The sequence below is a fragment of the Micropterus dolomieu genome, linkage group LG04, assembly GCF_021292245.1.
Source record: "Micropterus dolomieu isolate WLL.071019.BEF.003 ecotype Adirondacks linkage group LG04, ASM2129224v1, whole genome shotgun sequence".
Classification (NCBI taxonomy): Eukaryota; Metazoa; Chordata; class Actinopteri; order Centrarchiformes; family Centrarchidae; genus Micropterus; species Micropterus dolomieu.
In genome coordinates, this window is record NC_060153.1 from 8,158,323 (window position 1) to 8,170,719 (window position 12,397).

At 39.0% G+C, this 12,397-nt stretch overlaps 2 protein-coding genes across 3 annotated transcripts in view; one reads left to right on the plus strand and one right to left on the minus strand.

The window, feature by feature from the left end:
- Positions 1 to 4,865, minus strand: part of elmod2 (ELMO/CED-12 domain containing 2) — an 8,001-nt gene extending 3,136 nt beyond the window's left edge. The window contains exons 1-7 of one of the 2 annotated variants that reach the window (XM_046047913.1): positions 4,733 to 4,864; positions 3,225 to 3,293; positions 2,964 to 3,111; positions 2,839 to 2,867; positions 1,602 to 1,699; positions 1,343 to 1,472; positions 733 to 866 (exon numbers count right to left, since the gene is read on the minus strand). In XM_046047913.1, the coding sequence (XP_045903869.1) occupies positions 733 to 866; positions 1,343 to 1,472; positions 1,602 to 1,699; positions 2,839 to 2,867; positions 2,964 to 3,111; positions 3,225 to 3,275 (590 nt within the window). In that variant the 5' untranslated portion in view covers positions 3,276 to 3,293; positions 4,733 to 4,864. Of the gene's footprint in view, positions 1 to 732; positions 867 to 1,342; positions 1,473 to 1,601; positions 1,700 to 2,838; positions 2,868 to 2,963; positions 3,112 to 3,224; positions 3,294 to 4,732 lie in introns of both variants that reach the window. The other variant, XM_046047914.1, reaches the window with a different exon arrangement.
- A 4,514-nt stretch (positions 4,866 to 9,379) lies between these two features.
- gprin3b (GPRIN family member 3b) lies at positions 9,380 to 12,109 on the plus strand. Its single transcript, XM_046048048.1, has one exon. It carries the CDS (start codon positions 9,424 to 9,426, stop codon positions 11,620 to 11,622), a length of 2,199 nt encoding a protein of 732 aa, XP_045904004.1. The 5' UTR covers positions 9,380 to 9,423; the 3' UTR covers positions 11,623 to 12,109.
- Positions 12,110 to 12,397: the final 288 nt, after the last annotated feature.

Consider the following 12,397-nt stretch of genomic DNA (forward strand, 5'->3'; position numbering starts at 1 on the left):
TCTAACAAATATGGCAAAGTTTTGATTTCTAATAGTTATTTATTACATCTTTGGGGAGAAGAACATGATGACATCCATTCATGTGAAAATAAGAAGCCGGAGAGCCTTTTGTTCTTGTCTATGTTGTGCTTTGCAACCAAAATCCTTTTTTATTATTATGTTGTTTTAGTTATCATTATAGTTGAGGGGATAAGGTCACATTCTCTTCTCCTTTTAATTCTTCCCTAAATCAAACTTTCCCATGATTTCCATACGGTTTGAGAAGCTACATAGGTTGACTTTTGAAGTCCAGCTGACCATGTGGATTTCCTTGATTTGCATTTTCAGGCTCCTATTGACATACAGCTGGGAAAGAAGTTTGGCTTGCTTAGTCAGTGTTCTGAGCTGTGTTTCACTCTTTCCTTGTTTTGTTGCTTTTATATCTTTTATTGATTTTTTTAAAACAATTATTTACCCTGCTTTCCGCAAGGCAAGTCAGGTAAGACCGCCCAGGAGATGTCTAAGCCTATAAAAAAAAACTGTACTTGTTCAAATGCACAAGTTCACGTTTACAAAAAACTGATGAAATTTGATGTGAATAAAACAATGTCAAAATTCTATTTCCATCATAAATGCAATAAATGGCAACAGTGGTCTTGTATTTTGGCAGACAAGTCCAGTAGATGGCCTTAATGGTTAGTGCTGGTATTATCTGTAGCACTTTCTAACTTAATAAATGTCTCATTGACTCACACAAGGTTGATAAGGCCCAGCATGCCCATTCCTCTGAAGTCAGTCTTGGGGTCATCTCCTTGGAATCCAATGTCTCCCCACTGTTTGGTTATCCTGGACTCCAGTTTGATTGTTGGCATCAACAGGTCCCACAGCTGAGAGTACAAATAATTCTACGGTTACACATTTGAATTGCCACTGTACTGAGTTACAGTTTCAATGATGCCAAATGATAATGCGCATAACATTTTGGTTTCATAATCAATACTTTCTATACTCTAATTTAATCAATGGTATTTTATTGTGTCTGACTCGATTTAATTTAACAATAATTATAAATGTGATTATAAAGTCCCAACTACTTTCAATGTGTCCATGTTAACAGGGTAAAAAGACTGATCCAAAATGCCACTGAGTTGTAAAAACATTTTTGTGGCTCACCATGTTCGGATCTCATCTGAGATGCACTGTAATACTCATGTAACTCTTGTGACCGACAAAAAATAAATACCACATGGACATACGTATTCTTTGGACATATACTTATTAGCTCTGTGGAAGAGAAACCATTTGGCTAAAACATACACAGCAACTGCTTTACAAATGTGTGGATGCAGAAGCAGAAACACACCTTCAACAGCATGGTCTCGTGTTCTTGGTTCTCCGAGTTGAAGACTTCCTTTCTCAAGTCTTCCACAGACGTATACAGGCTACTGTATCCTGTTATCTGTAACAGACATGTGTGTAGGCTTTCCTTGAACCTAGAAAGGTAGAGAGATTAAAAAATAATGAATATGTTGATTAAAAAAATTACAGTCAACCAAATATGATTTGGAAATAAAAGTATTGCTGGTGACAAACAACCTCAAACAGATAAGAAGTAACCTTACAGCGGATCTTTCTGGGGTTTGACATTCTTCACTTTCATAATTTGATCCACACATTCCTCTAATTTATCCTTGTTGGTTTCCAAAGCTCCTCTTAAAACCTACAGAGGAAGAAAGCACAGGAGAGGACGGGGTAGTCACAGAAAAGTAATAACACAGCAAGATACCAGACAGAAAACTGGCAAAGTGGTTGCTACATGATCTATGCTGCTAACCACAGTGGGAAAAATCCATCTGAAAGTCAACCTCAGACAAAATGAAGAAGATGACCAAGCACTTCTGTTTCTACACCAAACGGACTGTTGAAAAGCTTAACTTGCTGAAATCACAAATGAGTGAAGCTCAAATGATGTGTCTTCATTGGAGTTCACACATTCAACAGCCTAATAGATAACAAACAGGTCAGAAATTAAGCAAGCGGTGTTTCCTACAGCTCTCTGTGGGAACACATAGTTTAAACATTACAGCAGATTACTCAGACTTCTATCTGCTGCTGTTAGATTATTGTACAGATCTACACAAAGGGATCACATTGTCCCAATCCTGGTATCTTGACACTGGCTCCCTCCAAATTTGTAGTGTTGGGTGCATCTTTAAAGGACTAACCTCTTTCTCGTTTTTTTGACCAGTTACTGTCCTACAACACATTTACAGTACATTATATTATTGTGTTGCAAGTTTTTAATATTTATGGTTATGTTTGACTGTGTCTGTGCAGTATGTGTAGTGTATGATTACATATTATTTCCTGTGTTTTTCTTGCTTTTTGTAAGGGTAAAGCAATTTTGTACATCAGCAAGAAATAATTATTTATATTACAAATTAACCAATTAGGTTGTTTTTTTAATAGGCTAGTGGATTCATCACTTAAATCAATAAAAAGCCAACAGTAAAAATAAATAAATTAAATGTTTAAATTTGCAATGACATTAAAACTAATTCAGGCAAGCAAGTTCTCAAGTTTCAGAAGCTGAAACCAGGAGCAATTTTATGACAAATCACTTTTGATGAATTATGAATCGATTTTCATAATGCTTACAGATAATTTTGCTGTTGTTCAGGAAGTTTGTGTTAAATGCGTTTGTCTTTCAATAATTATATAAAGAAACTTGAACATTAAATAATAAAGCTAAACCACAAGTACTGAAGCTGAACGTGGACATTTCCCAGGAGGAAAACAGAAACAGAACTATCACTATTGTCCATTACCTACTAAAAAACTGAAGGTAATATTTCTCACCTTGTTCTTTGAAGACTGGAGAGAATACTCTGCAATAGGAAACAAGATGTAGATTAATTATAATTGAAAAATATGTATACTAAGCAGTACTAACAGTAGACCAGATTTGGGATGATTTAAATCACCTGCTTTTGTTGTCCTTGTTGCCCCAGGTTTGTGACCGGAGCATATTCTCTGCAGCTCACATTTCCCTGTTGCCTGTCTGACGAGCCACTTCAGCCAGTATCTCAGGAAGGATGTGTAGACATACTGCCAGATATAACCCAACATTTTCTAGTACATGGACAGAGAAAATACATCAGCCACTTGAAGAATTCAAGCAGAAAAATCTGACAGTAATGGAATCAAATGCACATTTTCAACATTGTCTGAAAAGCACTGAATGCCTTAAATTGGTTCTTCACTGAGCTCATCATCAACGACGGATGGTTATGCATCAGGGGTTATTGGCACCCCTTCAATTTTCATGCATGAAATGACAAGTAGAAGTTGTACATGAATACTTGAACACTCATGCAAGGTGGCCCTTATTAATACCTACTGACAGTACTTAGTAAAATTACTACTACCACTATGTAAAAATATTCAAGTAAAATACAAAAATCTAATTTTATGTAAGTGTTCAAATTCAAAATTATTTTTTATTGACATTACTGTGTTGAGACACAGTATTGCATTATCATTATTAACAAAATGTACTTAAGTAAAAACTACTCATTGTTATATATTATGTTATTACATGATTGTAGTATTTTAATGTTGTTGCTGTTCTGGCTGAAGCTAATTTTATTAGGGCTGTATCTAAGGACTATTTTCATAAATTATTAATCTGCAATGTTTTTATTAAATCGGTAAAACATTTGGTCTATACCACATCAGAAAATAGTCAAATAAATAAATAAATACCCATGACAAGTTCATGCCTTCAGATGTATTGTTTTTTTCCACACCTCTGCAAAATATTCACTTTACTATAATGCAACACAATTTTTTGTTGCTCAACAAGTCTATTGACAAATTGTTGCCTCTCTCAATGTTATCTACTTTTTATGCAGTTGGGCAATTTGTCCTATAACAAGGCAACATAGCGTACTTGTTCATCATTTCATATTGAATGAAATATTCATCTGCAAAGTAACTAAGCTGCACTGGAGTAAAAATAAACAATATTTTTTTCTCAAATGTAACGGAGTACAAAGTAGCTTAACATGTAAATAACGTTACTCAAGTAAAGAACATCTAAACTGTATTTAAAGACAGTGCTTGAGTAAATGCACTTAGTTAATTTCCATCACTGTCTACCGATACTCGCCACAGTGTCAGTGTGAATAGGACTGAACCACTGGTCTGTCTGTGTCATGATGACAATGGCAACTGTTCGAAGCACTCTAGCCAATATTCTGCGTTTAACACCAGACAAATTAATTACTCAATTATGGTAAGATCCGCTGATAAAAACATTAAGCACACTAAAATACTAAAACAGTGCCAACAATAAGACGGGATAGTGTCAATGTGAAAAAGACCAGAAGCACGTCTAACGGTAAAGGTAGACAGCAGCCGAAATAGCACTGTAAGTTAGTAGCTAGCAATAAAGCTAATGCTAACTTCTGACAATCGTGATCATTCACTTTATGTTATGTTAGGCTACAAATATTCAGCAATCTGACCACTGTACATTACCGTTAGAAAACTGCTATCTAGTTAACTTTACCTCTGATTTTAACAAACTACACTAAGCTTAAAAATCATAGATGACAGTTAACCGGGTTAAGACAACAGGTTGCCATTGTATTCTTAGAAGTGTTAGCTGGTTAGCTGTATTAATATTAGGTTGCGTCACGAGCATTGATTTGCTTATAGTTAGTATTTAGGAAACTGAAGTTAATCTTACCGACTACCGCAGAGACAATATTGCCAGTAAAAGATATACCCAAACTTATCTCCACTTGCAAGCTGTGAGCCGTGTGCTCAAGCTAGCAAAGTCTCTCTTGACAACACTCTTGCTCTGGTGCGTTCAAGTTCCGACCGGCCGTTCATATGCTAGCACTAACACGCACATAGGAAATTGGAGGTTTTTGGATGACATAGATGCTTTTATTTAACCATTACATGTTTTTATTAATGTGATTCTTCTGGTGGGTTTTTAAGAGTGAGGTGGGTTGCAATTTCGGCCAAAAAATCGCGGACACACTCAGAGAAACTTTACGTGTTGAATGTATTTTTCACGCTAATTGACATGACGTCTTTGAACGTAGCACACGCTGGCGTTTCAATGACGCTCTCTGGGTTTTTCAAAGCTGCTGCAGCGCCACCTTCTGTCCAAAACTTACTGCTGTCTCAACACATGGATGTGTGCACCGGTCTTTACAGCCACAGAGCAATAAACAACCTATTGTTCAATAATAAGGTATTTTAAACATCAGCTGTGTAGTGTGCAGGCCTACGTGGAGCATTAACCCACTGACTCATCATGATTTAAAGTCGACACTGACTGTAATTTTTTTGAAAGTGATCATAGTCTGCAGATAAGGTTGGTTTCAGCTACTAGAACCCAGCCTAGCCAAGTTTTGCCTTCCCCAATTTAACCACAAGATGATGCCAGATCCAATACATGACAATTTAATCTGTTAGATGAAATTTATATCAAAGTCTATTTAAAAACAATCCACTCATATTATGCCAGTGATTTGACTTTAAGTCTCCATTATTCTCATTAATATAGAGTTTTACAATTTCTGTCATAATGTCTAGCCATTGTTTAAAATGGTGGCAACAGACCACACGTTTTTCAATCATTAAATTAGATTTTCTTCTCACCAGCTGTGTCACTTTTTCCACAAGCCCTCACCCTGAAACAGAAGTCTGGCATATTAACAAAGCATGCAGCCAATCCTGAGTTGCTCACCAATGGTGCACCCAACTGTAATTAAGTCACGGTCTACCTTCTCACCTAATCAGTCCCCCTGGGCTTTCAAAGGCAGGAGGTCTATCTCATACAATTACTGTATTCCAGGAGAAGCTCCTGTCTCAGACCCTGGCTATATTTGAAAACTGAATCCCCAAAATAACCATTTAGATTATAATAACAGTCTGAGAGATTAGCCTGGGCAAAGCTAGGAAGAAGCCTGTAATGCTGATATTAAATCAATTATAAAATTTGTTTAAATTCATCATTGTAACCTTTTTTTATGCACATAGGCCTATCATATTTTTAAAGTCAGTGTTCTGTCATCTAAAAGGGACATTTCAAATATTGTAATGAGACATCTTTAAATGGATCAGATATCACATGAAAGTCAGCTAAACTGAAATAAGATATTACATGAAAGTCAGCTAAACTGAGGATACCAAAGGACATACCCAACCCAGCCACAGCCTGTTCACCCTGCTGCCTTCTGGGAAGAGATATAGAAGTTTCAGCTGCAGCACCACCAGACTGCAGCTTTCCCCCAAGCAATCAGGATCTTAAACTCAAATTCATCCTCAGCATTGCTCCATTGATCATTGAATATTGTTTATTTTTGTCCACCATTTTTATAATTGCTTCTTAATGTATATTGTCTGCTCTGTAGCAGAAGGGAGTTACAAAGCTCAATTTCATAACCTGTTATATTGTGACAATTAATGTACCTACCTACCTATAACTGCATATTTGAGAGGATATTTCATGACACCAAGCCTGGGCTACTATAAACGTCCTGATCATAATTGGTCTGGCAGACCTCTTAAAACCACAGAGGAAAATGTCTTCACTTTCAAAATGCAATTTGTAATGCAAATGTACCTGATTCTGTTGAGAAATATAACCTGATATTCCCAAATGCACATCTTCAAATAGGCACTGTCTGTAAGGTCTTCTCTTAAATCCACGTTGCAATGATACAAAAAGGCACCGCAAAATAAATGATCTATTATGTTGGAATATTACAGGCTGCTTTAGGAGACGCATGATAATGTCAAGATCTGAAAGTATTCAATTTGCAAGCGCAAGTGACGCTCTTATGGTTCCCTGCACTCATGTAGCACTGCCTCCATTCTCATTCTCTTCCTCATTCATCCATTCATCTGGTTTACTCTGCTGCACCAGGCTGCCTGCACTGGAACACTTTAGTCTGGCGTGGCACACACCATGAGGTCCATTTTGTGAAAGGTGCACTTTTTCTAGGTATGAGGTGACGCTAGTAAAGACCTCAGAGGCGGAATCCATCGGTCGGGCAGTGGTGACTCATTGCGCACGGTCAGTCAGCGCTTGAATTTTGCGCTTCTCAGTGGATGATCGATAGCCTACCTCTTAGACCCATATTCTGGTGGAAGGCGTGGCTTGGTGTCACCGACACAGGGCTCATTTTCCATATTCATTTCTTGGGTTTATCTCACTGACACGGACGCGCCAACGGCACCCCAAGGTCCGGGACATAAAAGCGCCTCTCAAGGTAAACTAGCCTCCTCTTTTCATTAGACTGTGGTTTTCTTCGTGTCAGACGTTTAATTTGTCCGCAAGGTCATATGAAATCAGCAAACATCAGTGGCCTCTAAGATGTTGGGGTGGGACAGGACTGCAAACGTAGGCAGTACATGACATAGATCTTAATTGGCCTGCATCACTTTAATGTGTGTAATGTTTGCCGCTGTGCGTGGATTTTCTGTTATTTCTAAACTGCTGCAGGCAAAACAAAGCCCAGACTCCAGGGCGTTTTATGTGTTGAATATCTAATTACTGTCAGGATATGCTTCCCATAAATATTTGCACTTTGACAACAGACACGCAGATGCGTAGTGGGTGAGCACAAACAAATGGGCTGCACCTGTCCATGACCCGAAAAGAGTAGCCTATCTGTTTTATTCAAGTCACACAAATTATTCTTTCAGGTTACCAAGTGCATAAAGAAATGATTATATTTAATCGTTTTTATTCTTGATTAAGCTAGATAAAAACAGTCTTAAAAAAATCTATTATAGACTTGAGATTATGGTTGTTGTTGTTGTTGTGAGAAAGGAGAATATCTCGAAAGGCAAGAACATTCCTTTCAATGAGATGAACTGCATATTATGCAGAATGGATTATCATCAGTAATGTCACTGAAATGGAAATTAACAATTTGCTCTCCCTGGATCACCGAATTAACAATTGGTGGCTGTTCTTCCCCTTTGGATGTAACCTTTAGGCTGTTTTGTATGATTGAAGTGTTGATCACAGTGCAATTCATTCGGTCTGACTCCAAAGGATCTGATATGTCAGACGTCTGCTGAGTGCTGACACATTACTTGCAGATCTGGCCCAGATGCTTATTATCATACATCAGGCCTGGGATGAAGAGATGTATGAAACTGTAGTGCCTAGTATTTATACTAGATTAATTACAGGACAAAAGAGGATCTAAAGAGACACACACTTCTTCTGTTTCACTAAAAGTGCCCTGCTAGAAAAAGGAAGTTAAACTGTTGATGAGTAACTGTAATTGTTTTCAGGCAACACTTCAGGCATTTTGCAGGGTTGTTTTTACAAATGTATCTTAATCCTGAATTCTCATGTAAGTGTGCCATTTAAAATAGAACACAGTACTTTATTGTTCAATTAAACTACAGTAATATAGCAACAAGATCGCAGGGGTTAGCTATAGCAAAAGAGGGGTTTGACCACTTATACTCAGAATATTTTTATACCGTTACACTGATCATCCTGGGTATTTATGATAACTTTAGATGAGAATTGGGTGATACTGCCAAGCAAAAACCCATGTCTGTAAGCACTTTCAGCATACATACACACAAAGTCTTATTTCTTTACTCTGCTTACATTACTTCCAAGTTTGTAAACTTTGCTTTGCTTTAATCTGTCACAGCAGTTTTGCATACTCTTTAGAGATTACCCTCTTGTTATTCTTGTTGTTTTGTTTTTTTGTCAATTGTACAAGTGGACCAAGCAGTTTGAATTTCAAAGAAATGCATTTAACATCTTCAATGGACGTTTATTAAACATTCAAATGAAAAAGATGGCACATTTCTAGAATAATTTGAATCCAGCATTTAGTGTAAGTTCATTTATTATTATAGCCTCTTTTCCCAAGCAATTTTCAAAGAACATTGCAGAGACAGAAAAACTAATCAACAATCAAAATGACAGTACAAAGAAAAGTAGCTTGTTGAACAGATATAGTTGCATAGACTCCACATTGCTATTATTTCAACATAGAGTATTGTTATTATGACTGTATGTTATGATTAATTTGATCATTAGGCTTCGTGAATCACGTATTATAATCTTAATTCAAAGCAATGGTTAAATTGGGAAAGTACGGGTCATTCTGGTGCTTGGCCTTTATTCTAATGCTGATTATTCAAATACATATTAATGACTCTTCAAAGGAACTTTACATAAGGCTCATCCAGCTGAGTCTAATCTGATTATTTTTGACTAAATCAAGATTTAAGTTGTTGAAAAGTGAAGCTCAACCATTAAAAACAAAGTAAGTCAATGTTTACTTTCTTCTTTTAGGAAGCTGCTTAAAGTGACTGGTACTGTGCATCTGTTTTCATCTGTGGATTACGAGAATATTTAAAGACGGAAACTGTGAATCCGGGATGGGAACTAACCCAAAAAGGACAGTGACAGTCCAGATGGTGCCTCAGCTGGCTGTGGTGGACACGCTGGGTAATAAGGAGACTAATGCCAACTGGGCTAAAGAGCCCAACCTCAAACTCTCTCAGGTTTGTCCAAAACCCACCCTCACATCTCCAGACCACAAACAGGATAACTTATCTCTGACTGCTTCTCCCGCAAACACCATCCCACATACCCAAAAAACAGCTTCCAAGGGAGAGGAACCAGTTAGCAGCGCTGCGTCAGACAAACCAGTACCAACTAATGGAAACCAGACAAAGTCAGAGCTTGTTACAGGTGGAGACCAACAGATGCCAAACCTGTCGCTAACAGGTGATGGCGTGGGTGAGGCAGGAGCCGGACAGAGGGATTCCAACGCTAATATGAAAATGGTATGCCTGGCTGATGAAAAGGATATCTGTAAGGCTGCTGTGTCGCCTGCTCTTTCAGCGTCAAAGGTCGACATACAGACCAATGACTGCAGAATAAAAGGGCCAAGTGCAGCTGAGGAGGAGTGTACAAAGCTGACATCCTCGGCCAAAGCCACAGCACGAGAGGACAGCAATAAAAATGTTTCTCCAAATAATAAAAATCTTAACAACGCATGTGAATTAAGGCATACAGTATCTGAACTACAACACGATGATAAAGGGAGTATTCCAGCTCCCAAAAATGAGGGCTCTGCTGTACCACAGAAATCTCAAGAGCCGGATCATATACATGGCTGCTCACAAAGCTCTGTCAGTCAGCAAGGGACACCTAAACCTAAACAAAGCATAGAAACAACTGCAGCTCCACCTAAGAGCAAAGATGCAGAGGCCGGGTTTACAAATAAGAATTCAAGTTCAACACATCCAGAGAAAGATTTGCCACCAGTAAAGAAACCACAGGTCTCCTCAGATCAACATCAGCCAGTGTCTTCACAGAAGGACTCTTCCACTCCTCCTCAGGCTATACAAAACATGCCAGCATATGGGCAGGTGGCTAAGGAAGCCAGCCAGACTGTCACAGCTGTCTTTGAAGGGCAGCAGCAGCAGCAGCACTCCAAGCTGTACAGGGAGGTTTCGACGATGACCTTAACCCTGCTTTCCACGCCAGTCAAGCAGTGCAGTGATATGGAGGTTCAGGCGGTGGCTAATATGTGTAGCAAGGCTGTGGCAACAAGTCCGAGCCTGCTTCCTTTCGCTGTGACTCGCAGGCCGAGTGGTGGTGCAGTCCCCAGGGAGGAGGCGCAGAGCCTGGCTGTAGTCTACCAGGTCGACAGGGGTGTTGGACTACATCAGATGAACATAAATACAATCTCTGCCTCTACTGATTCGAGGTCAGAGAGACTCACTGTTGAGGCGGAGATGTGCCTCAACCATAATGCTGCCGGGGTTTTCCACTCAGAAACTTTGTCCCAGCAGCAAGACAATAGGCTCGGAGCAAAGCCTAAAGACCCCGGGTCAGCTCTCTGCAACACCCAGCCAGTTTATCAAATCAACATTGAACACAGCAACCACAAGGAGCAAGGAGAGACAGGAAGCTCCCAGTATAAAACAGAAGTTCAGACATCTGCAGTGAAAATAGCCACCACTGATGCAACCTCTCTCAAACCAGGAACACTCCAAGAGACAGCTTCCAAGTCTGGATCAGCTGACAGTAACAGTGCTGTGGTGTCTCAGGCTGCTGTTACAACCAAGCCCAACCAGGCTCTGCCAACAACAACAGCAACAAACACTACGTCAAAGTCAGAACTTACTAAAGATAAAGCTGGAAGTCCTAAAGCAAAGGCTAAAGCTAAAGGGAAAACTCTGACAAAGGAGACAAAGTCTGGCAAACAGCAGAAAGAATCAGAGAGAAAGGAGGAAGAAGAGGACCAGTCTGAAAAGGAGAAAGAAAAGGGCATCCATGATGTCGTCTGGGATGAGCAAGGGATGACTTGGGAGGTCTATGGTGCTTCTGTGGACCCAGAATCCCTTGGTTTTGCCATTCAGAGCCACTTACAGTGCAAAATCAAGGAGCAAGAGAGGAAACTGATAGCCCAGACCTCCTTCCGAAAGTCAATCTCTGGTGGTGACTCTCCGAAACATGTCAGGAAGAACAAAAGGAGGCAGCAGAACATTTTCAGGTCAATGCTGCAAAATGTCAGGCGGCCCAACTGCTGCATGCGTCCCCCTCCCTCGTCCGTCCTCGAGTAGCACAGCACAGAGGTAGCCAATGTCAGACTCCTCCCATTTCCTAGAGGTCAAAACGTTTGTCCTCCCCTCGTCATGATTACAATGTCAAGTGAAACATTAACGTGACGACAATCCCTGTAAGTAAGTATACTGGAGTGATGTAGCATAAAGAGTCAAACTATTTGTGATGTTTGTGATCAAAGAAGGTAGGGAATAGAAATATAAAATGAACAACTCAAGGCTTATTTTCTAAAAGATAAAGATACGTATTATAAAAAGAGAGAAACTGTTTTTAAATAACAAAGGCAATAATAGTGAAACGCATGTATATTAGTTAAAAAAGGCACTGATCATGGGGTAGACGTATTATTTACTGTCAGAATATTTGTGCAGATATGTTAAACCAACATCTCATTACATTTGGTGCACTTGGTATATGTATTTGAGGTGTTTTGGGGCCCTATATTTATACGATTGCTGTATTTTCTTTTCAGCCACGTTTATTTTCAGTGAGTGATTACGTTGTACAAAAAGGGACTGTATGCATACATGCACTGTTTAACCTCTGTTCATCCTTGGATTTCTATTAAAACAACAAAAAACTAAGTTGACCGTTACATATTCTTCATTTCTGACCTCTTGGCAAGGACTGTAGGCAGGTATAACATCCCTGTTCTGTTTATTTGTTGACTTAAAGGTTTCACACACAGTAGGGCTTTACAGAAATTTGAGTTCATAAAAGGAAGTAAAAACCAGAACAACATAAAGCACATCAACAACTCAAGAGAGATAGAGC